This window comes from Panulirus ornatus, chromosome 46 (assembly GCF_036320965.1).
Source record: "Panulirus ornatus isolate Po-2019 chromosome 46, ASM3632096v1, whole genome shotgun sequence".
In the NCBI taxonomy this organism is placed as follows: Eukaryota; Metazoa; Arthropoda; class Malacostraca; order Decapoda; family Palinuridae; genus Panulirus; species Panulirus ornatus.
Window position 1 is genome coordinate 12849452 of NC_092269.1, and position 25360 is coordinate 12874811.

A 25360-nucleotide genomic window follows, 5' to 3' on the forward strand; every position below is an offset into this window, starting at 1 on the left:
ACACACGCACATATGCATACCTATACATTTCAATGTATACATATATATATACACATACACAGACATATACATATATACACATGTACATAATTCATACTTGCTACCATTATTCATTCCCGTTGCGACCCCGCCACACATGAATTGACATCCCCCTCCATCCCTGTGTGCAAAATAGCGCTAGGAAAAGACAACAAAGGTTACATTCGTTCACACTCTGTCTCTAGCTGTCGTGTATAATGCACCAAAACCACAGATCCCTCTACACATCCAAGCCCAACAAAACTTTCCATGGTTTACCCAAGAAGCTTTACATGCCCTGGTTCAACCCATTGACAGCACGTCAACCCTGGTATACCACATCGTTCCAATTCACTCTATTCCTTGCACACCTTTCACCCCCTGCATGTTCAGGCCCCGATCACTCAAAATCTTTTTCACTCCATTGTTCCATGTCCAATTTGGTCTCCCACTTCTCATCGTTCCCTCCACCTCTGACATATATATCTTCTTTGTCAATCATTCACCACTCATTCTCTCCATGTGACCAAACAATTTCAATTTACCCTCTTCAGATCTCTCAACCAAACTCTCTTACCCTTTCATTACTTACTTGATCAAACCACCTCACACCACATACTGTCCTCAAACATCTCATTTCAAACACATTAACCCTCCTCTGCAAAACCCTATCTATACCCCATGCCTTGCAACCATATAACATAGTTGGAACCATTATTCCTTCAAATATACCCATTTTTGCTTTCTGAGATAATGTTCTCACCTTCCACACATTCTTCAATGCTCCCAAAACTTTCGCCCCCTCCCCCACCCTATAACTCACTTCTGCTTCCATGGTTCCATCTGCTACCTAATCCACTCTCAAATATCTAAAACACTTCACATCCTCCAGTTTTTCTCCATTCATACTTAACCTCCCAACTGACTTGTCCCTCAGCCCTACTGTACCTAATAACCTTGCTCTTATTCACATTTACTCTCAGCATTCTGCTTTCACACACTTTACCAAATTCAGTCACCTGCTTCTGCAATTCTGAAGAATAAGATGTTTTGGAAGGAGGGACATAAAGTGCATATGACAAGAGAACAAATGAGAACATCAGTGAAAGGGTGTAATGGGGAGGTAATAACAAGTAGTGGTCATGTGAGGAGATGGAGTGAGTATTCTGAAGATTTCTTAACTGTGTTTGATGAGAGAGTGGCAAATATAGGGTGTTTTGGTCGAGGTGGTGTGCAAAGTGAGAGGGTTAAGGAGAATAATTTGGTAAACACAGAAGAAGTAGTGAAAGCTTTGCGGAAGATGAAAGCCAGTAAGGCAGCGGGTTTGGATGGTATTACAGTGGAATTTATTAAAAAATGGGGTGACTGGGTTGTTGACTGGTTGGTAAGGATATTTAATGTATGTATGGCTCAGGGCGAGGTGCCTGAGGATTGGCGGAATGTATCCATAGTGCCATTCTAAAAAAAGGCAAAGGGGATAAAGTTGAGTATTCAAATTACAAAGGTATAAGTTTGTTGAGTATTCTTGGGAAATTATTGAGGAGGTTATTGATTGACAGGGTGAAGGCATGTACAGAGCATCAGACAGGGGAAGAGCAGTGTTGTTAAAGGAAGAGATAAAGGATGTGTGGATCAGGTGTTTGCTCTGAAGAATGTGAGAAATACTTAGAAAAGCAAATGGTGTTATATGTAGCATTTATGGATCTGGAGAAGGCATATGATAGAGTTGATAGAGATGCTCTGTGGAAGGTGTTAAGAATAATGGTGTAGGTGGAAAGTTCCTAGAAGCACTGAAAAGTTTTTATTGAGGTTGTAAGGCATGTGTACGAGTAAGAAGAGAGTAGAGTGATTGGTCATCAGTAAATGTCGGCTTGCGGCAGGGGTGCGTGATGTCTCCTTGGCTGTTTAATTTGTTAATGGATGGGGTTGTTAGGAAGGCTAACGCATTGTCTCTCCTGGTACTTCCTCAAACAAGTCTCCTTCCCAAGCTCACTTACTCTCACCACTCTCTTCACCCCAACATTCTCTCTTCTTTTATGAAAACCTCTACAAATCTTCACCTTCACCTCCACAAGATAATGATCAGACATCCCTCCACTTGCACCTCTCAGCACATTAACATCCAAAAGTCCCTCTTTCACGTGCCTATCAATTAACACGTAATCCAATAACGCTCTCTGTCCATCTCTCCTACTTACATACATTTTTTTTTTTTTTTTTGTCGCTGTCTCCCGCGTTTGCGAGGTAGCGCAAGGAAACAGACGAAAGAAATGGCCCAACCCACCCCCATACACATGTATATACATACGTCCACACACGCAAATATACATACCTACACAGCTTTCCATGGTTTACCGCAGACGCTTCGCATGCCCTGATTCAATCCACTGAAAGCACGTCAACCCCGGTATACCACATCGATCCAATTCACTCTATTCCTTGCCCCCCTTTCACCCTCCTGCATGTTCAGGCCCCGATCACTCAAAATCTTTTTCACTCCATCTTTCCACCTCCAATTTGGTCTCCCACTTCTCCTCGTTCCTTCCACCTCCGACACATATATCCTCTTGGTCAATCTTTCCTCACTCATTCTCTCCATGTGCCCAAACCATTTCAAAACACCCTCTTCTGCTCTCTCAACCACGCTCTTTTTATTTCCACACATCTCTCTTACCCTTACGTTACTTACTCGATCAAACCACCTCACACCACACATTGTCCTCCAACATCTCATTTCCAGCACATCCATCCTCCTACGCACAACTCTATCCATAGCCCACGCCTCGCAACCATACAGCATTGTTGGAACCACTATTCCTTCAAACATACCCATTTTTGCTTTGCGAGATAATGTCCTCGACTTCCACACATTCTTACATACATATACCTATGTATATCTCTCTTTTTAAACCAGGTATTCCCAATCACCACTCCTTTTTCAGCACATGAATCTACAAGCTCTTCACCATTTCCATTTACAACACTGAACACCCCATGTATACCAAATTATTCCCTCAACTACCACATTACTCACCTTTGCATTCAAATCACCCATCACTATAACCCGGTCACGTGCATCAAAACCACTAACACACTCATTCATGTGCTCCCAAAACAATTGCCTCTCATAATCTTTCTTCTCATTCCCAGGTGCATATGCACCAATAATCACCCATCTCTCTCCATCAACTTTCAGTTTTACCCAAATCAATCTAGAGTTTACTTTCTTACACTCTATAACATACTCCCACCACTACTGTTTCAGGAGTAGTGCTACACCTTCATTTGCTCTTGTCCTCTCACTAAACCCTGACTTTACTCCCAGGACATTCCCAAACCACTATTCCCCTTTACCCTTGAGCTTCGTTTCATTCAGAGCCAAAACATCCAGGTTCCTTTCCTCAAACATACTACCTATCTCTCCTTTTTTCTCATCTTGGTTACATCCACACACATTTAGACACCCCAATCTGAGCCGTCGAGGAGGATGAGCACTCCCCACATGACTCCTTCTGTTTCCCCTTTAAGAAATTTAAAATACAAGGAGGGGAGTGTTTCTAGCCCCCTGCTCCCGTCCCCTTTAGTCGCCTTCTATGACATGTGAGGAATGCGTGGAAAGTATTCTTTCTCCCCTATCCCCTATATATATATATATATATATATATTTTTTTTTTTTGCTTTGTCGCTGTCTCCCGCGTTTGCGAGGTAGCGCAAGGAAACAGACGAAAGAAATGGCCCAACCCACCCCCATACACATGTATATACATACGTCCACACACGCAAATATACATACCTACACAGCTTTCCATGGTTTACCCCAGACGCTTCACATGCCCTGATTCAATCCACTGACAGCATGTCAACCCCGATATACCACATCGATCCAATTCACTCTATTCCTTGCCCTCCTTTCACCCTCCTGCATGTTCAGGCCCCTATATATATATATATATATATATATATATATATATATATATATATATATATATATATATATATATATATATTTTTTTTTTTTATACTTTGTCGCTGTCTCCCGCGTTTGCGAGGTAGCGCAAGGAAACAGACGAAAGAAATGGCCCAACCCCCCCCCATACACATGTATATACATACGTCCACACACGCAAATATACATACCTACACAGCTTTCCATGGTTTACCCCAGACGCTTCACATGCCTTGATTCAATCCACTGACAGCACGTCAACCCCAGTATACCACATTGCTCCAATTCACTCTATTCCTTGCCCTCCTTTCACCCTCCTGCATGTTCAGGCCCCGATCACACAAAATCTTTTTCACTCCATCTTTCCACCTCCAATTTGGTCTCCCTCTTCTCCTCGTTCCCTCCACCTCCGACACATATATCCTCTTGGTCAATCTTTCCTCACTCATTCTCTCCATGTGCCCAAACCACTTCAAAACACCCTCTTCTGCTCTCTCAACCACGCTCTTTTTATTTCCACACATCTCTCTTACCCTTACGTTACTCACTCGATCAAACCACCTCACACCACACATTGTCCTCAAACATCTCATTTCCAGCACATCCATCCTCCTGCGCACAACTCTATCCATAGCCCATGCCTCGCAACCATACAACATTGTTGGAGCCACTATTCCTTCAAACATACCCATTTTTGCTTTCCAAGATAATGTTCTCGACTTCCACACATTCTTCAAGGCCCCCAGAATTTTCGCCCCCTCCCCCACCCTATGATCCACTTCCGCTTCCATGGTTCCATCCGCTGCCAGATCCACTCGCAGATATCTAAAACACTTCACTTCCTCCAGTTTTTCTCCATTCAAACTCACCTCCCAATTGACTTGACCCTCAACCCTACTGTACCTAATAACCTTGCTCTTATTCACATTTACTCTTAACTTTCTTCTTCCACACACTTTACCAAACTCAGTCACCAGCTTCTGCAGTTTCTCACATGAATCAGCCACCAGCGCTGTATCATCAGCGAACAACAACTGACTCACTTCCCAAGCTCTCTCATCCCCAACAGACTTCATACTTGCCCCTCTTTCCAAAACTCTTGCATTTACCTCCCTAACAACCCCATCCATAAACAAATTAAACAACCATGGAGACATCACACACCCCTGCCGCAAACCTACATTCACTGAGAACCAATCACTTTCCTCTCTTCCTACACGTACACATGCCTTACATCCTCGATAAAAACTTTTCACTGCTTCTAACAACTTGCCTCCCACACCATATATTCTTAGTAACTTCCACAGAGCATCTCTATCAACTCTATCATATGCCTTCTCCAGATCCATAAATGCTACATACAAATCCATTTGCTTTTCTAAGTATTTCTCACATACATTCTTCAAAGAAAACACCTGATCCACACATCCTCTACCACTTCTGAAACCACACTGCTCTTCCCCAATCTGATGCTCTGTACATGCCTTCACCCTCTCAATCAATACCCTCCCATATAACTTACCAGGAATACTCAACAAACTTATACCTCTGTAATTTGAGCACTCACTCTTATCCCCTTTGCCTTTGTACAATGGCAATATGCAAGCATTCCGCCAATCCTCAGGCACCTCACCATGAATCATACATACATTAAATAACCTTACCAACCAGTCAACAATACAGTCACCCCCTTTTTTTATTTAATTCCATTGCAATACCATCTAAACCTGCTGCCTTGCCGGCTTTCATCTTCCGCAAAGCTTTTACTACCTCTTCTCTGTTTACCAAATCATTTTCCCTAACCCTCTCACTTTGCACACTACCTCGACCAAAACACCCTATATCTGCCACTCTATCATCAAACACATTCAACAAACCTTCAAAATACTCACTCCATCTCCTTCTCACATCACCACTACTTGTTATAACCTCCCCATTAGCCCCCTTCACTGAAGTTCCCATTTGCTCCCTTGTTTTACACACTTTATTTACCTCCTTCCAGAACATCTTTTTATTCTCCCTAAACTTTAGTGATACTCTCTCACCCCAACTCTCATTGGCCCTCTTTTTCACCTCTTGCACCTTTCTCTTGACCTCCTGTCTCTTTCTTTTAGATTTTTTTTTTCTTTTTGCTTTGTCGCTGTCTCCTGCGTTTGCGAGGTAGCGCAAGGAAACAGACGAAAGAAATGGCCCAACCCACCCCCATACACATGTATATACATACGTCCACACACGCAAATATACATACCTACACAGCTTTCCATGGTTTACCCCAGACGCTTCACATGCCTTGATTCAATCCACTGACAGCACATCAACCCCGGTATACCACATCGCTCCAATTCACTCTATTCCTTGCCCTCCTTTCACCCTCCTGCATGTTCAGGCCCCGATCACACAAAATCTTTTTCACTCCATCTTTCCACCTCCAATTTGGTCTCCCTCTTCTCCTCGTTCCCTCCACCTCCGACACATATATCCTCTTGGTCAATCTTTCCTCACTCATTCTCTCCATGTGACCAAACCATTTCAAAACACCCTCTTCTGCTCTCTCAACCACGCTCTTTTTATTTCCACACATCTCTCTTACCCTTACGTTACTTACTCGATCAAACCACCTCACACCACACATTGTCCTCAAACATCTCATTTCCAGCACATCCATCCTCCTGCGCACAACTCTATCCATAGTCCACGCCTCGCAACCATAAAACATTGTTGGAACCACTATTCCTTCAAACCTACCCATTTTTGCTTTCCGAGATAATGTTCTCGACTTCCACACATTCTTCAAGGCTCCCAGAATTTTCGCCCCCTCCCCCACCCTATGATCCACTTCCGCTTCCATGTTTCCATCCGCTGCCAGATCCACTCCCAGATATCTAAAACACTTCACTTCCTCCAGTTTTTCTCCATTCAAACTCACCTCCCAATTGAATTGACCCTCAACCCTACTGTACCTAATAACCTTGCTCTTATTCACATTTACTCTTAACTTTCTTCTTTCACACACTTTACCAAACTCAGTCACCAGCTTCTGCAGTTTCTCACATGAATCAGCCACCAGCGCTGTATCATCAGCGAACAACAACTGACTCACTTCCCAAGCTCTCTCATCCCCAACAGACTTCATACTTGCCCCTCTTTCCAAAACTCTTGCATTCACCTCCCTAACAACCCCATCCATAAACAAATTAAACAACCATGGAGACATCACACAACCCTGCCGCAAACCTACATTCACTGAGAACCAATCACTTTCCTCTCTTCCTACACGTACACATGCCTTACATCCTCGATAAAAACTTTTCACTGCTTCTAACAACTTGCCTCCCACACCATATATTCTTAATACCTTCCACAGAGCATCTCTATCAACTCTATCATATGCCTTCTCCAGATCCATAAACGCTACATACAAATCCATTTGCTTTTCTAAGTATTTCTCACATACATTCTTCAAAGCAAACACCTGATCCACACATCCTCTACCACTTCTGAAACCACACTGCTCTTCCCCAATCTGATGCTCTGTACATGCCTTCACCCTCTCAATCAATACCCTCCCATACAATTTGCCAGGAATACTCAACAAACTTATACCTCTGTAATTTGAGCACTCACTCTTATCCCCTTTGCCTTTGTACAATGGCACTATGCACGCATTCCGCCAATCCTCAGGCACCTCACCATGAGTCATACATACATTAAATAACCTTACCAACCAGTCAACTATACAGTCACCCCCTTTTTTAATAGATTCCACTGCAATACCATCCAAACCTGCTGCCTTGCCGGCTTTCATCTTTCGCAAAGCTTTTAACTACCTCTTCTCTGTTTACCAAATCATTTTCCCTAACCCTCGCACTTTCCACACCACATCGACCAAAACACCCTATATCTGCCACTCTATCATCAAACACATTCAACAAACCTTCAAAATACTCACTCCATCTCCTTCTCACATCACCACTACTTGTTATCACCTTCCCATTTGCGCCCTTCACTGAAGTTCCCATTTGCTCCCTTCTCTTACGCACTTTATTTACCTCCTTCCAGAACATCTTTTTATTCTCCCTAAAATTTAATGATACTCTCTCACCCCAACTCTCATTTGCCCTTTTTTTCACCTCTTGCACCTTTCTCTTGACCTCCTGTCTCTTTCTTTTATATGTCTCCCACTCAATTTCATTTTTTCCCTGCAAAAATCATCCAAATGCCTCTCTCTTCTCTTTCACTAATACTCTTACTTCTTCATCCCACCACTCACTACCCTTTCTAATCAACCCACCTCCCACTCTTCTCATGCCACAAGCATCTTTTGCGCAAGCCATCACTGATTCCCTAAATACATCCCATTCCTCCCCCACTCCCCTTACTTCCATTGTTCTCACCTTTTTCCATTCTGTACTCAGTCTCTCCTGGTACTTCCTCACACAAGTCTCCTTCCCAAGCTCACTTACTCTCACCACCCTCTTCACCCCAACATTCACTCTTCTTTTCTGGAAACCCATACAAATCTTCACCTTAGCCTCCACAAGATAATGATCAGACATCCCTCCAGTTGCACCTCTCAGCACATTAACATCCAAAAGTCTCTCTTTCGCGCGCCTGTCAATTAACACGTAATCCAATAACGCTCTCTGGCCATCTCTCTTACTTACATAAGTATACTTATGTATATCTCGCTTTTTAAACCAGGTATTCCCAATCATCAGTCCTTTTTCAGCACATAAATCTACAAGCTCTTCACCATTTCCATTTACAACACTGAACACCCCATGTATACCAATTATTCCCTCAACTGCCACATTACTCACCTCTGCATTCAAATCACCCATCACTATAACCCGGTCTCGTGCATCAAAACCACTAACACATTCATTCAGCTGCTCCCAAAACACTTGCCTCTCATGATCTTTCTTCTCATGCCCAGGTGCATATGCACCAATAATCACCCATCTCTCTCCATCAACTTTCAGTTTTACCCATATTAATCGAGAATTTACTTTCTTACATTCTATCACATACTTCCACAACTCCTGTTTCAGGAGTACTGCTACTCCTTCCCTTGCTCTTGTCCTCTCACTAACCCCTGACTTTACTCCCAAGACATTCCCAAACCACTCTTCTCCTTTACCCTTGAGCTTCGTTTCACTCAGAGCCAAAACATCCAGGTTCCTTTCCTCAAACATACTACCTATCTCTCCTTTTTTCACATCTTGGTTACATCCACACACATTTAGGCACCCCAATCTGAGCCTTCGAGGAGGATGAGCACTCCCCGCGTGACTCCTTCTTCTGTTTCCCATTTTAGAAAGTTAAAAAAATACAAGGAGGGGAGGATTTCTGGCCCCCCGCTCCCGTCCCCCTTTTATATATCTCCCACAAAATTGCATTTTTTCCCTGCAAAAATTGTCCGAATGCCTCTCTCTTCTCTTTCACTAATAATCTTACTTCTTCATCCCACCACTCACTACCCTTTCTAATCAGCCCACCTCCCACGCTTCTCATGCCACAAGCATCTTTTGCGCAAGCCATCACTGCTTCCCTAAATACATCCCATTCCTCTCCCAATCCCCTTACCTCCTTTGTTCTCACCTTTTTCCATTCTGTACTCAGTCTCTCCTGGTACTTCCTTAGACAAGTCTCCTTCCCAAGCTCACTTACTCTCACCACCCTCTTCACCCCAACATTCTCTCTTCTTTTCTGAAAACCCATAAAAATCTTCACTTTCACCTCCACAAGATAATGATCAGACATCCCTCCAGTTGCACCTCTCAGCACATTAACATCCAAAAGTCTCTCTTTCGCGCCCCTGTCAATTAACACATAATCCAATAACGCTCTCTGGCCACCTCTCCTACTTACATACATATATACATTTACATATATACATATATATATATTTATTTCTATTTTGCTTTGTTGCTGTCTCCCGCGTTTGCAAAGTAGCGCAAGGAAACAGACGAAAGAAATGGCCCAACCCACCACCATACACATGTATATACATACACATCCACACATGCAAATATACATACCTATATATCTCAATGTACACATATATATATACACACAGACACATACATATATACCCATGCACACAATTCACACTCTCTGCCTTTATTCATTCCCATCGCCACCTCGCCACACATGGAATACCATCCCCCTCCCCCCTCATCTGTGTGAGGTAGGGCTAGGAAAAGACAACAAAGGCCACATTCGTTCACACTCAGTCTCTAGCTGTCATGCAATAATGCCCGAAACCACAGCTCCCTTTCCACATCCAGGCCCCACACAACTTTCCATGGTTTACCCCAGACGCTTCACATGCCCTGATTCAATCCACTGACAGCATGTCAACCCCGGTATACCACATCAATCCAATTCACTCTATTCCTTGCCCGCCTTTCACCCTCCTGCATGTTCAGGCCCCGATCACCCAAAATCTTTTTCACTCCATCTTTCCACCTCTAATTTGGTCTCCCACTTCTCCTCGTTCCCTCCACCTCCGACACATACATCCTCTTGGTCAATCTTTCCTCACTCATTCTCTCCATGTGCCCAAACCATTTCAAAACACCCTCTTCTGCTCTCTCAACCACGCTCTTTTTATTTCCACACATCTCTCTTACCCTTACATTACTTACCCGATCAAGCCACCTCACACCACACACTGTCCTCAAACATCTCATTTCCAGCACATCCACCCTCCTGCGCACAACTCTATCCATAGCCCACGCCTCACAACCATACAACATTGTTGGAACCACTATTCCTTCAAACCTACCCATTTTTGCTTTCCGAGATACTGTTCTCGACTTCCACACATTCTTCAAGGCTCCCAGGATTTTCGCCCCCTCCCCCAACCTATGATTCACTTCCGCTTCCATGGTTCCATCCGCTGCCAGATCCACTCCCAGATATCTAAAACACTTTACTTCCTCCAGTTTTTCTCTATTCAAACTTACCTCCCAATTGACTTGACCCTCAACCCTACTGTACCTAATAACCTTGCTCTTATTCACAATTACTCTTAACTTTCTTCTTTCACACACTTTACCAAACTCAGTCACCAGCTTCTGTAGTTTCTCACATGAATCAGCCACCAGCGCTGTATCGTCAGCGAACAACAACTGACTCACTTCCCAAGCTCTCTCATCCCCAACAGACTTCATACTTGCCCCTCTTTCCAAAACTCTTGCATTCACCTCCCTAACAACACCATCCATAAACAAATTAAACAACCATGGAGACAACACACACCCCTGCCGCAAACCTACATTCACTGAGAATCAATCACTTTCCTCTCTTCCTACACGTACACATGCCTTACATCCTCAATAAAAACTTTTCACTACTTCTAACAACTTGCCTCCCACACCATATATTCTTAATACCTTCCACAGAGCATCTCTATCAACTCTATCATATGCCTTCTCCAGATCCATAAATGCTACATACAAATCCATTTGCTTTTCTAAGTATTTCTCACATACATTCTTCAAAGCAAACACCTGATCCACACATCCTCTACCACTTCTGAAACCACACTGCTCTTCCCCAATCTCATGCTCTGTACATGCCTTCACCCTCTCAATCAATACCCTCCCATATAATTTACCAGGAATACTCAACAAACTTATACCTCTGTAATTTGAGCACTCACTCTTATCCCCTTTGCCTTTGTACAATGGCTCTATGCACGCATTCCGCCAATCCTCAGGCACCTCACCATGAGTCATACATACATTAAATAACCTTACCAACCAGTAAACAATACAGTCACCCCCTTTTTTAATAGATTCCACTGCAATACCATCCAAACCTGCTGCCTTGCCGGCTTTCATCTTCCGCAAAGCTTTTACTACCTCTTCTCTGTTTACCAAATCATTTTCCCTAACCCTCTCACTTTGCACACCACCTCGACCAAAACACCCTATATCTGCCACTCTATCATCAAACACATTCGACAAACCTTCAAAATACTCACTCCATCTCCTTCTTACATCACCACTACTTGTTATCACCTCCCCATTTGCGCCCTTCACTGAAGTTCCCATTTGCTCCCTTGTCTTATGCACTTTTATTTACCTCCTTCCAGAACATCTTTTTATTCTCCCTAAAATTTAATGATACTCTCTCACCCCAACTCTCATTTGCCCTCTTTTTCACCTATTGCACCTTTCTCTTGACCTCCTGTCTCTTTCTTTTATACATCTCCCACTCATTTGCATTTTTCCCTGCAAAAATCATCCAACTGCCTCTCTCTTCTCTTTCACTAATAATCTTACTTCTTCATCCCACCACTCACTACCCTTTCTAATCAGCCCACCTCCCACGCTTCTCATGCCACAAGCATCTTTTGTGCAATCCATCATTGATTCCCTAAATACATCCCATTCCTCCCCCACTCCCCTTACTTCCATTGTTCTCACATTTTTCTATTCTGTACTCAGTCTCTCCTGGTACTTCCTCACACAAGTCTCCTTCCAAAGCTCACTTACTCTCACCACCCTCTTCACCCCAACATTCACTCTTCTTTTCTGAAAACCCATACAAATCTTCACCTTAGCCTCCACAAGATAATGATCAGACATCCCTCCAGTTGCACCTCTCAGCACATTAACATCCAAAAGTCTCTCTTTTGCGCGCCTGTCAGTTAACACGTAATCCAATAACGCTCTCTGGCCATCTCTCCTACTTACATACGTATACTTATGTATATCTCGCTTTTTAAACCAGGTATTCCCAATCACCAGTCCTTTTTCAGCACATAAATCTACAAGCTCTTCACCATTTCCATTTACAACACTGAACACCCCATGTATACCAATTATTCCCTCAACTGCCACATTACTCACCTTTGCATTCAAATCACCCATCACTATAACCCGGTCTCGTGCATCAAAACCACTAACATACTCATTCAGCTGCTCCCAAAACACTTGCCTCTCATGATCTTTCTTCTCATGCCCAGGTGCATATGCACCAATAATCACCCATCTCTCTCCATCAACTTTCAGTTTTACCCATATTAATCGAGAATTTACTTTCTTACATTCTATCACATACTCCCACAACTCCTGTTTCAGGAGTACTGCTACTCCTTCCCTTGCTCTTGTCCTCTCACTAACCCCTGACTTTACTCCCAAGACATTCCCAAACCACTCTTCTCCTTTCCCCTTGAGCTTTGTTTCACTCTGAGCCAAAACATCCAGGTTCCTTTCCTCAAACATACTACCTATCTCTCCTTTTTTCACATCTTGGTTACATCCACACACATTGTGTGTATGTTGGTGATGGGCCATTCTCATCGTATGGGGGGGGGGGGGGTTGGGCCATTTCTTTCGTCTGTTTCCTTGCGCTACCTCGCAAACGCGGGAGACAGCGACAAAGTATTAAAAAAAAAAAAAAAAAAAAAAAAAAAAAAAAAAAAAATCCTGAACTTAAATGTAAACTCATTTTTTCATACTTGGCAGCCATTTCCCGTGTTAATGAGGCAGCATCAGGAACAGGAACAGACAAAGAAAGGCTGCATCTGCTCACATCCATTCTCTTGCTGTCACTGAAACTACAACCCCCCTATCAACAAGCAGGCTCCAAACACCTTTTTTTCATGGTTTACAATGAATGCTTCACGTGCCCTAGTTTATCCCAGTGACAATAAATCATCTCCAGTAAACCGCATCGTTCCAATTCACGCCTTTCCTCCTTCAGCATGGTTCAAGCCTCTACCTCTCAAAATCTTGTACACTCTATCATTCCATGTCCAATTCATTCTCCACTTTCTCCTCACTCCCTCCACTTCTGCCTCATATATCCTCTTTGTCAACCTTTTACCACCCATTCCCTTCAAGCGTCCAAACCATTTCAGCACACCCTCTTCCGGTCTCTCAACTACACTCTTTTCCTTAACACATCTCCCTTTTACCCATACTTAATCAAACCACTTCACACCACAAATTGTCCAAAAGCATTTCATTTCCAACACATCCATCCTTCTCCACACAGCCATATCTAGAGCCCTTGCCTCATATCTATAAAATATTGTTGAGACTACTGTAACTTCAAACTCATCCATTACTGCCCTCCAAGATAACTATATTTCCACACATTCTTCAGGGCTCCCAAACCGTTCACCCCCCTTACCCAACCATGCCTCACTTCCCCTTCCATAGTTCCATTCACCAGGTTTCTTACATCAAAACTGCCAATACAATACTCCTACTTCAGGAGTAGTGCTAATCCTTCCTCAGCTTTATTCATAAGACATTTCCAAACTATAATTTAACTTTAACCTTTTAACATCAAAAGTTACAATTACATGGGGCAATCCTCTCAAAAGCATGAGTTACTTACGGAGGCAGAAGGACGAAAAAGAATGTAAATGAACTGAACTGTGGTAGTTTCACCGCATAATGGCATGGTGTTGATTCGTTCTTGTTACTGGCAAGGAAAAAATCTTAATGAATATCAATAGTTTCATATCATTTTCTTTCAATACTTTGTAGATACTTTTATTCTACTTAATATGTAATAAATACACTACAAAGATACACCTGTTAACTTGCCCCTCCTACTTAAGCTACCTGTATAATATACACCCTAACTGATATACTTCATTTAATCATTATTGGTGAATAAACGGGCTGACTACTTCCAAATAAAGATAATCCTGTATAATATTAAGCTGAGAGAAGATAAGGAAAGGGAAGCTACTTTATTTAGTGTAGATGAAGTAAAATGCCTAAATGTCATTATTTCTGATCAAGTATATGTACATGAAATCCATATGGATATCTACTATTCATAATCACATAGATAAATTTTTAAAGATCCTGTTTGTCCTAATAGGAATGCAGACTGCATAGTTAAAAGAGTAATGCCCACAACTACGTTTATTAAAGCTTTTTAATATCTAAATTAAGAAAGTTATAGTTATACTTCAACAAAGTTATGAGTAATCAAAAGTCTTGTTTATACAATATCAATTAAGATAAATCAGCATTTGTATAAGTCACACCCAGAATAGCAAACAGCAAGCTACCATGAATCATGTTAATCGCAGCCCATTCCCATATACCTACCTAAAAGCGAGAAATTCATAAACTGTCACTTTCACTTTATTCTATCTATTCTTATAGACCACTGGAATGGTTGCAATACTTTCATTCTAACATACATTAAAATCCTTCCCTCATATAAAGAATAAAAGAATATGAAAGCCTTTAACATCACTATCATGAAAGTATAGAAAAGATTGCAATCCCCTTTAGTTATAGGAAAGACTGCCATTTCCTTTAGGATATACTAATACTTACTGTGCAGTGAAATACATAATGACACCCAAAGCAGCCCCTAGGATGACTAGAACACACGATTCTGGCACCAACCTTGACAGCTTATCTTTGAAATGGAAGGCTGTAAAGAGAAGCAACTCAGTGAATGGCTTTCCTTTGCAAACAATCCTTAACTACTTACAAAACATTTGAGATTCTGAGTACTCAACACTGTTCTTACATTTTAGCAAATATTTTGTTCTTCCCACCAGCAAATACTCTGTTCTTTTCACTAAGAGATACAATGTTCCTTGGCCCTCAAGTGAATCAGAAACTGTTCAACCTTCAACACTTAACATTAACCTAATAGTCAGAAACAAAAGCATAATTCAGTCACATTATCCTAAATTGAAACTTTAAACAGGAGAAAATCATATAAAATTCATGATTATATTAGCCTACATTTGATATCTAAACAGGACACAAGAATAATTCATGATCATGATTTGGTAAACAAAGAAGAGGTAGTGAAAGCTTTACAGAAGATGAAAGCTGGCAAGACAGCGGGTTTGGATGGTATTGAAGTGGAATTTATTAAAAAAGGGGGTGACTGTTGTTGACTGGTTGGTGAGGATATTCAGTGTATGTATGGCTCATGGTGAAGTGCCTGAGGATTGGCAGAATGCTTGCATAGTGCCATTGTACAAAGGCAAAGGGGATAAGAGTGAGTGCTCAAATTACAGAGGTATAAGTTTGTTGAGTATTCCTGGTAAATCATATGGGAGGGTATTGATTGAGAGGGTGAAGGTATGTACAGAGCATCAGATTGGGGAAGAGCAGTGCGGTTTCAGAAGTGGTAGAGGATGTGTGGATCAGGTGTTTGCTTTGAAGAATGAATGTGAGAAATACTTGGAAAAGGAAAGGGATGTGTATGTAGCATTTATGGATCTGGAGAAGGCATATGATAGAGTTGATAGAGATGATCTGTGGAAGGTATTAAGAATATATGGTGTGGGAGGCAAGTTGTTAGAAGCAGTGAAAAGTTTTTATCGAGGATGTAAGGCATGTGTATGTGTAGGAAGAGAGGAAAGTGATTGGTTCTCAGTGAATGTAGGTATGCGGCAGGGGTGTGTGATGTGTCCATGGTTGTTTAATTTGTTTATGGATGAGGTTGTTAGGGAGGTGAATGCAAGAGTTTTGGAAAGAGGGGCAAGTATGCAGTCTGTTGGGGATGAGAGAGCTTGGGAAGTGAGTCAGTTGTTGTTCGCTGATGATACAGCACTGGTGGCTGATTCATGTGAGAAACTGCAGAAGCTGGTGACTGAGTTTGGTAAAGTGTGTGAAAGAAGAAAGTTGAGAGTAAATGTGAATAAGAGCATTAGGTACAGTAGGGTTGAGGGTCAAGTCAATTGGGAGGTAAGTTTGAATGGAGAAAACTGGAGGAAGTAAAGTGTTTTAGATATCTGGGAGTAGATCTGGCAGCGGATGGAACCATGGAAGCAGAAGTGAATCATAGGGTCGGGGAGGGGGTGAAAATTCTGGGAGCCTTGAAGAATGTGTGGAAGTCGAGAACATTATCTCGGAAAGCAAAAATGGGTACGTTTGAAGGAATAGTGGTTCCTACAATGTTGTATGGTTGTGAGGCATGGGCTATGGATAGAGTTGTGCGCAGGAGGGTGGACGTGCTGGAAATGAGATGTTTGAGGACAATATGTGGTGTGAGGTGGTTTGATCGAGTAAGTAATGTAAGGGTAAGAGAGATGTGTGGAAATAAAAAAAGTGGTTGAGAGAGCAGAAGAGGGTGTCAATTTGAGGCGGTTTGGTTACATGGAGAGAATAAGTGAGGAAAGATTGACCAAGAGGATATATGTGTCAGAGGTGGAGGAAACGAGGAGAAGTGGGAGACCAAATTGGAGGTGGAAAGATGGAGTGAAAAAGATTTTGAGTGATCGGGGCCTGAGCATGCACGAGGGTGAAAGGCATGCAAGGAATAGAGTGAATTGGAACAATGTGGTATACCGGGGTCGACGTGCTGTCAATGCAATGAACCAGGGCATGTGAAGCGTCTGGGGTAGACCATGGAATGTTGTGTGGGGCCTGGATGTGGAAAGGGAGCTGTGTTTCAGTGCATTATTACATGACAACTAGAGACTGAGTGTGAACGAATGGGGCCTTTGTTGTCTTTTCCTAGCGCTACTTCGCACACGAGGGGGAGGGGGTTGTTATTCCATGTGTGGCGAGGTAGCGATGGGAATAAATAAAGGCAGACAGTATGAATTATGTACATGTGTATATATGTATATGTCTGTGTGTGTATATATATATGTGTACATTGAGATGTATAGGTATGTATATTTGCATGTGTGGACGTGTATGTATATACATGTGTATGTGGGTGGGTTGGGCCATTCTTTCGTCTGTTTCCTTGCTAATGCGGGAGACAGCGACAAAGCAAAATAATAAAAAAAAAAAAATTAACCTATGTACATGCCTTGACCCTCGCAATCAATACCCTCCCATATAATTTCCCAGGAATACTCAACAAACTTATACCTCTGTAATCTGAACACTCACCTTTATCCCCTTTACCTTTGCTCAAAGGCAATATACATGCATTCCACCAATCCTCAGGCACTTCACCAAGAGCCATACATACACTGAATATCCCACCAACCAGTCAACAACACAGTCACCCCCTTTTTTAATAAATTCCACTGCAATACCATCCAAACCCGCTGTCTTGCCAGCTTTCATCTTCCGCAAAGCTTTCACTACCTCTTCTCTGTTTACCATATCATTCTCTCTGACCATCTCACTTCGCACACCACCTCGACCAAAATACCCTATATCTGCCACTCTATCATCACACACATTCTACAAACCTTCAAAATACTTACTCCATCTCCCTCTCACTTCACAACTACTTGTTATTCCCTCACCATTTGCCACCTTCACTGATGTTCCCATTGTTCTCTTGATTGAGGAGGAGCAGTGTGGTCTCAGAAGTGGTAAAGGATGTGTGAATCAGGTGTTTGCTTTGAAAAATGTATGTGAGAAGTACTTAGAAAAGCACATGGATTTCTATGTAGCGTTTATGGATCTGGAGATGGAATATGATAGAGTTGATAGAGATGCTCTGTGGAAGGTATTATGAGTATATGGTGTGGGAGGTAGATTGCTGAAAGCAGTTAAAAGTTTTTATCAAGGATGTAAGGCATATGTACGAGTAAGAAGAGAGGAAAGTGAGTGGTTACCAGTGAATGTTGGTTTGCAGCAGAGATGCTTGATGTCTCTATGGTTGTTTAATTTGTTTATGGATGGGGTTGTTAGGGAGGTGAATTCAAGTTTTGGAGAGAGGGGCAAGTATGCAGTCTGTTGGGGATGAGAGGGTTTGGGAAGTGAGTCAGCTATTGTTTACTGATGATACAGTGCTGGTGGCTGATTCAGGTGAGAAACTGCAGAAGTTGGTGACTGAGTTTGATAAAGTGTGTGAAAAAAGAAAGCTGAGAGTAAATGTGAATAACAGCAAAGTTATTAGGTTCAGTAGGGTTGAGGGACAGGTCAATTGGAAGGTAAGTTTGAATGGAGAAAACCTGGGGGAAGTGAAGTGTTTCAGATATCTGGGAGTGGATTTGGCAGCAGATGGAACCATGGAAGCAGAAGTAAGTCACAAGGTGGGGGAGGGGGCAAAGGTTCTGGGAGCATTGAAAAATGTGTGGAAGGCAAGAACATTATCTCGGAAAGCAAAAATGAGTATATTTGAAGGAATAGTGGTTCCAACAATATCATATGGTTGCGAGGCGTGGGCTACAGATAGCGTTGTGCGAAAGAGGGTGAGTGTGTTGGAAATGAGATGTTTGAGAACAATATGTGGTGTGAGGTGGTTTGATCAAGTAAGAAATGAAAGGGTGAGAGAGATGTCTGGTAACAAAAAGAGTGTGGTTGAGAGGGCAGAAGACGGTGTATTGAAATGGTTTGGTCACATGGAGAGAATGAGTGAGGAAAGATTGACAAAGAGGGTATATGTGTCAGAGGTGGAGGGAACGAGGAGAAGTGGGAGACCCAATTGGAGGTGGAAGGATGGAGTGAAAAAAATTTTTGAGCGATTGGGGCCCGAACATGCAGGAGGGTGAAAGGCGTGCAAGGAATAGAGTGAATTGGAACGATGTGGTTATATCAGGGTCGACATGCTGTCAATGGATTGAACCAGGGCATGAATATGTACATGTGTATATATGTACATGTCTGTGTATGTATATGTCTTTCTCCTCATGCCCAGGAGCATAGGCACCAATAATCACCCATCTCTCTCCATCAACTTTCAGCTTTACCCATATCAATCTAGAGTTTACTTTCTTACACTCTCTCACATACTCCCACCACTCCTGTTTCAGTAGTAGTGCTACTCCTTCCCTTGCTCTTGTCCTCTCACAAACCCCTGACTTTACTCCCAAGACATTCCCAAACCACTCATCCCCTATACCCTTGAGCTTCGTTTCACTCAGAGCCAAAACATCCAGGTTCCTTCCCTCAAACATACTACCTATCTCTCCTTATTTCTCATCTTGGCTACATCCACACACATTCAGACACCCCAATCTGAGCCTTCGAGGAGGATGAGCACTCCTTGCGTGACTCCTTCTTCTGTTTCCCCTTCTAGAAAGTTAAAATACAAGGAGGGGAGGGTTTCTAGCCCCCCACTCCTGGAAGTGTTTTGGGAGCAACTGAGTGAGTGTGTTAGTAGTTTTGATGCACGAGACCAGGTTATAGTGATCGGTGATTTGAATGCAAAGGTGAATAATGTGGCAGTTGAGGAAATAATTGGTGTATATGGGGTGTTCAGTGTTGTAAATGGAAATGGTGAGGAGATTGTAGATTTATGTGCTGAAAAAGGACTGGTGATTGGGAATACCTGGTTTAAAAACAGAGATATACATAAGTATATGTATATAAGTAGGAGAGGTAGCCAGAGAGCGTTATTGGATTACATGTTAATTGATAAGCGCGCGAAAGAGAGACTTTTGGATGTTAATGTGCTGAGAGGTGCAACTGGAGGGATGTCTGATCATTATCTTGTGGAGGCGAAAGTGAAGATTTGTAGAGGTTTTCAGAAAAGAAGAGAGAATGTTGGGGTGAAGAGAGTGGTGAGAGTAAGTGAGTTTGGGAAGGAGACTGGTGTGAGGAAGTACCAGGAGAGACTGAGTACAGAATGGAAAAAGGTGAGAACAAAGGACGTAAGAGGAATGGGGGAGGAATGGGATGTATTTAGGGAAGCAGTGATGGCTTGTGCATAAGATGGCTTGTGGCATGAGAAGCGTGGGAGGTGGGCAGATCTGAAAGGGTAGCGATAGGTGGGATGAAGAAGTAAGACTGTTAGTGAAAGAGAAGAGAGAGGTATTTGGACGATATTTGCTAGGAAATAATGCACATGACTGGGAGATGTATAAAAGAAAGAGTCAGGAGATCAAGAGAAAGGTGCAAGAGGTGAAAAAGAGGGCAAATGAGAGTTGGGGTGAGAGAGTATCATTAAATTTCAGGAAGAATAAATAGATGTTTTGGAAGGAGGTAAATAAAGTGCGTAAGACAAGGAACAAATGGGAACTTCAGTGAAGGGGGCAAATGGGGAGGTGATAACAAGTAGTGGTGATGTGAGAAGGAGATGGAGTGAGTATTTTGAAGGTCTGTTGAATGTGTTTGATGATAGAGTGGCAGATATAGGGTGTTTTGGTCGAGGTGGTGTGCAAAGTGAGAGGGTTAGGGACAATGATTTGGTAAACAGAGATGAGGTAGTAAAAGCTTTATGGATGATGAAAGCCAGCAAGGCAGCAGGTTTGGATGGTATTGCAGTGGAATTTATCAAAAAAGGGGGTGACTGTATTGTTGACCAGTTGGTTAGATTATTTAATGTATGTATGACTCATGGTGAGGTGCCTGAGGATTGGCGGAATGCTTGCATAGTGCCATTATACAAAGGCAAAGGGGATAAAAGTGAGTGCTCAAATCACAGAGTTATAAGTTTGAGTATTCCTAGGAAATTATATGGGAGGGTATTGATTGAGAGGGTGAATGCATGTACAGAGCATCAGGTTGGGGAAGAGCAGTGTGGTTTCAGAAGTGGTAGAGGATGTGTGGATCAGGTGTTTGCTTTGATGAATGTATGAAAGAAATACTTATAAAAGCAAATGGATTTGTATGTCGCCTTTTTGGACCTAGAGAAGGCATATGATAGAGTTGATAGAGATGCTCTGCGGAAGGTATTACGAATATATGGTGTGGGAGGCAAGTTGTTAGAAGCAGTGAAAAGTTTTTATCAAGGATGTAAGGCATGTGTACGTGTAGGAAGAGAGGAAAGTGATTGGTTCTCAGTGAATGTTGGTTTGCTGTAGGGGTGCGTGATGTCTCCATGGTTGCTTAATTTGTTTATGGATGGGGTTGTTAGGGAGGTGAATGCAAGAGTTCTGGAAAGAGGGGCAAGTATGATGCAGTCTGTTGTGCATGAGAGAGCTTGGGAAGTGAGTCAGTTGTTCACTGATGATACAGCACTGGTGGCTGATTCATGTGAGAAACTGCAGAAGCTGATGACTGAGTTTGGTAAAGTGTGTGAAAGAGGAAAGCTGAGAGTAAATGTGAATATAAGAGCAAGGTTATCAGGTACAGTTGGGTTGAGGGACAAGTCAATTGGGAGGTAAGTTTGAATGGAGAAAAACTGGGGGAAGTGAAGTTTTTTAGATATCTTGGAGTGGATTTGGCAGTGGATGGAACCAAGGAGGCGGAAGTGAATCACAGGGTGGGGGAGGGGGCGAAAGTTCTGGGAGCGTTGAAGAATGTGTAGAAGTTGAGAACATTATCTTGGAAAGCAAAAATGGGTATGTTTGAAGGAATAGTGGTTCCAACAATGATGTAAGGTTGCGAGGCATGGGCTATAGATAGAGTTGTGCAGAGGAGGGTGGATGTGCTGGAAACGAGATGTTTGAGGACAATATGTGGTGTGAGGTGGTTTGATCGAGTAAGTAATGAAAGGGTACGAGAGATAGGTGGTGGTAAAAAGAGTGTGGTTGAGCGAGCAGAAGAGGGTGTTTTGAAATGGTTTGGTCACATGGAGAGAATTAGTGAGGAAAGATTGAGAAAGAGGATATATGTGTCAGAGGTGGAGGGAACAAGGAGAAGTGGGGGACCAAATTGGAGGTGGAAAGATGCAGTGAAAAAGATTTTGAATGATCGGGGCCTGAACATGCAGGAGGGTGAAAGGCGTGCAAGGAATAGAGTGAATTTGAACGATTTGGCATACCAGGGTCGACATGCTGTCAATGGATTGATCCAGGGCATGTGAAGCATTTGGGGTAAACCATGGAAAGTTCTGTGGGACCCGGATGTGGAAAGGGAGCTGTGGTTTCGGTGCATTATACATGACAGCTAGAGACTCTGAGAACGAATGTGGCCTTTGTTGTATTTTCCTAGTGCTACCCAGCGCACATGCGGGGGGGAGGGGATTGGTATTTCATTATGTGACGGGGTGGCGACAGGAATGAATAAGGGCAGACAGTATGAATTATGTACATGTGTATATATGTATATGTCTGAGTGTGTATATATATATGTATACATTGAGATGTATAGGTACGTATATGTGTGTGTGTGGATGTGTATGCATATACATGTGTATGTGGGTGGGTTGGGCCATTCTTTCGTCTGATTCCTTGCACTACCTCACCGACACAGGAGATAGCGACAAAGTATAATAAATAAAAAACAATGTATATGCATCTTATGTTGAAATTTATAGGTATGTATATGCGTGTGTGGGCGTGTATGTATATACAAGTGTGTGGGTGGGTTGGGCCATTCTTTCGTCTGTTTCCTTGCGCTACCTCGCTAATGCGGGAGACAGCGACAAAGTATAATAAAGAAATAAATAAACTAACCTATATTGGATCTCTAAACAGGAGACAAAAGCATAATTCATGGTTCTGTTAACCTATATTTGAACTCTAAAAACAGTTTTTCAAAAATAGATTCCACTTCGATTACTCTTAAAAGGACCATTCTTTCCTTTCAATATAGATGTGTTTCTGAAACAAGCACTCCATCCTCTATGCATTCATAACCTTTTTCATTTAAAACTCTATAATATAAATTACTGGTATTCCATCTTATCCATCCCAGACATGAGCTTCAAAAAAAAAAGGTGTGTATGTGTGTGTGTGTGTGTGTGTGTGTGTGTGTGTGTGTGTGTGAGTGTGTGTGTGTGTGTGTGTGTGTGTGTGTGTGTGTGTGTGTGTGTGTGTGTGTGTGTGTGTGTGTGAACTGCCATGAAAATAACATGAAAATAGTGATAAAAATGTCAATGGCCTCGTAAAGCAAGCAGAACTCTATTCCACCTGCATCACACACTGAAAAGACTATTAGGTGACATATGACGTTTTGGTTAGTCTAGGTTTCTTGAACTTGAATTAATGTTTATTCTGGAAAAAAGAAGTTGCAGTAAAAAAAACATACTTCTTTCTCATTACTGTTTGCTGTTTCCTGCATTAGTGAGGTAGTGCCATGAGAGAAGAAATGGCCACATTTGCTCACATCCATTTTCTAAGTGTCATGTGTACTGTACCAAAACCATAACCCCAGAGGCCTTACTGTGGTTTTCACAGCTGCTTCACATGCCCAGGTGGTCTACTGACAGCACGTCATCTCTTGCAGAACACATCACTCTTGTTCACTCCATCCCATACAAGCCTTACAACCTTCTGCTTGCTTGGGCCCCAATCACTTAAAACCTTGTTCAATCCTTCCTCCCATCTCCAATTCAGTCTCCCCTTTCTCTTTGTCCCCTCCACTTCTTGTACATATATTCTCTTTGCCAACCTCATTCTCTCCTTAAGTCCAAAACATTCTATCTCATTCTCTTCAACCCTCTTAATATCCTTAATATCACACGTCTCTCCTACTCTATCATTTCTACCATGATCAACCCTTCTCACATCTCATGCCATATTCAAACATCTAATTTCCAAAATATTTACCCTCTTCTGAGCATTCTAATTTATAGACCATGCCTCAAGATCATACAACAAATTGGGACCACTATACCTAAAATGTCCCCATCTTCACCCTACCAATGATCTTCAGTGCTCCCAGGACCTTCAACACCACACTCAACTGATGACTGTCTTTAGCCCCCATGGTTCCATTTACCACCATGTCCACAATTAGGTACTTAAAACACCTATTTCCTCTAAGTTTTAATCATTCAATCTCTCATGCCAAATAACCTATTCCTTTGCTATGCTAAACTTAATAACCTTGCTTTTATTCACATCTACTTTCAAATTTCTCTTTTAACACACTTTCTCAAAATCAGACACCAGCTTATGCAGTTTTTTACTCAAATCTGCCACCAGTGCTGTCATTAAGAATCAACTTACTCACCTCCTCACCCCATCTCCCTCAACCCTAATAGACTGCATTCTCCACACTCACCATTCCATCTATTAACAGATTAGATAGCCATGGTCAAACCACACACCCCTGCTGTAGACCCAACTTCACCTGAAACCATTCACTTCTTTTCCTACTCACACATATGCCTTACTCTATAAATAAAACACACCATGTATTTGTAATGCCCAAAAAGAATCTCTGGTTAAATTGATGAGAACTGCTATTGACGTTTGTGTAAATAAATTATACATTTCCTTTTTTCCATAGCCAGAGGTTGAACCATTATGTGACATTCATTTTTTTCATTCATTTCAAGCTAGAAGTTACAGTTTTCTAAATTGTTTCTTACATTTTTCATATGTATATATGTGTGTGTTTGTGTGTGTGTATATGTGCATATGTGTGTGTATGTGTGTGTATGTGTGTATGTATATATATATGTATATTATCCCTGGGGATAGGGGTGAAAGAATACTTCCCACGTATTCCTCGCGTGTTGTAGAAAGCGACTAGAGGGGACGGAAGCGGGGGGCCAGAAATCCTCCCCTCCTTGTATTAACTTTCTAAAATGGGAAACAGAAGAAGGAGTCACGCGGGGAGTGCTCATCCTCCTCGAAGGCTCAGAGTGGGGTGCCTAAATGTGTGTGGATGTAACCAAGATGTGAAAAAAGGAGAGATA

The 25360-nt window shown here is 42.2% G+C and overlaps 1 protein-coding gene across 1 annotated transcript in view; it reads right to left on the reverse strand.

The window, feature by feature from the left end:
* The window catches only part of LOC139763309 (sodium/hydrogen exchanger 2-like), a 378447-nt gene that overhangs the window by 316461 nt on the left and 36626 nt on the right, over positions 1-25360 (reverse strand). Inside the window, exons 4-5 of the mRNA XM_071689332.1 lie at positions 15289-15388; positions 14327-14413 (exon numbers count right to left, since the gene is read on the reverse strand). Coding sequence (XP_071545433.1) covers positions 14327-14413; positions 15289-15388 — 187 coding nt within the window. The remainder of the gene's footprint in view (positions 1-14326; positions 14414-15288; positions 15389-25360) is intronic.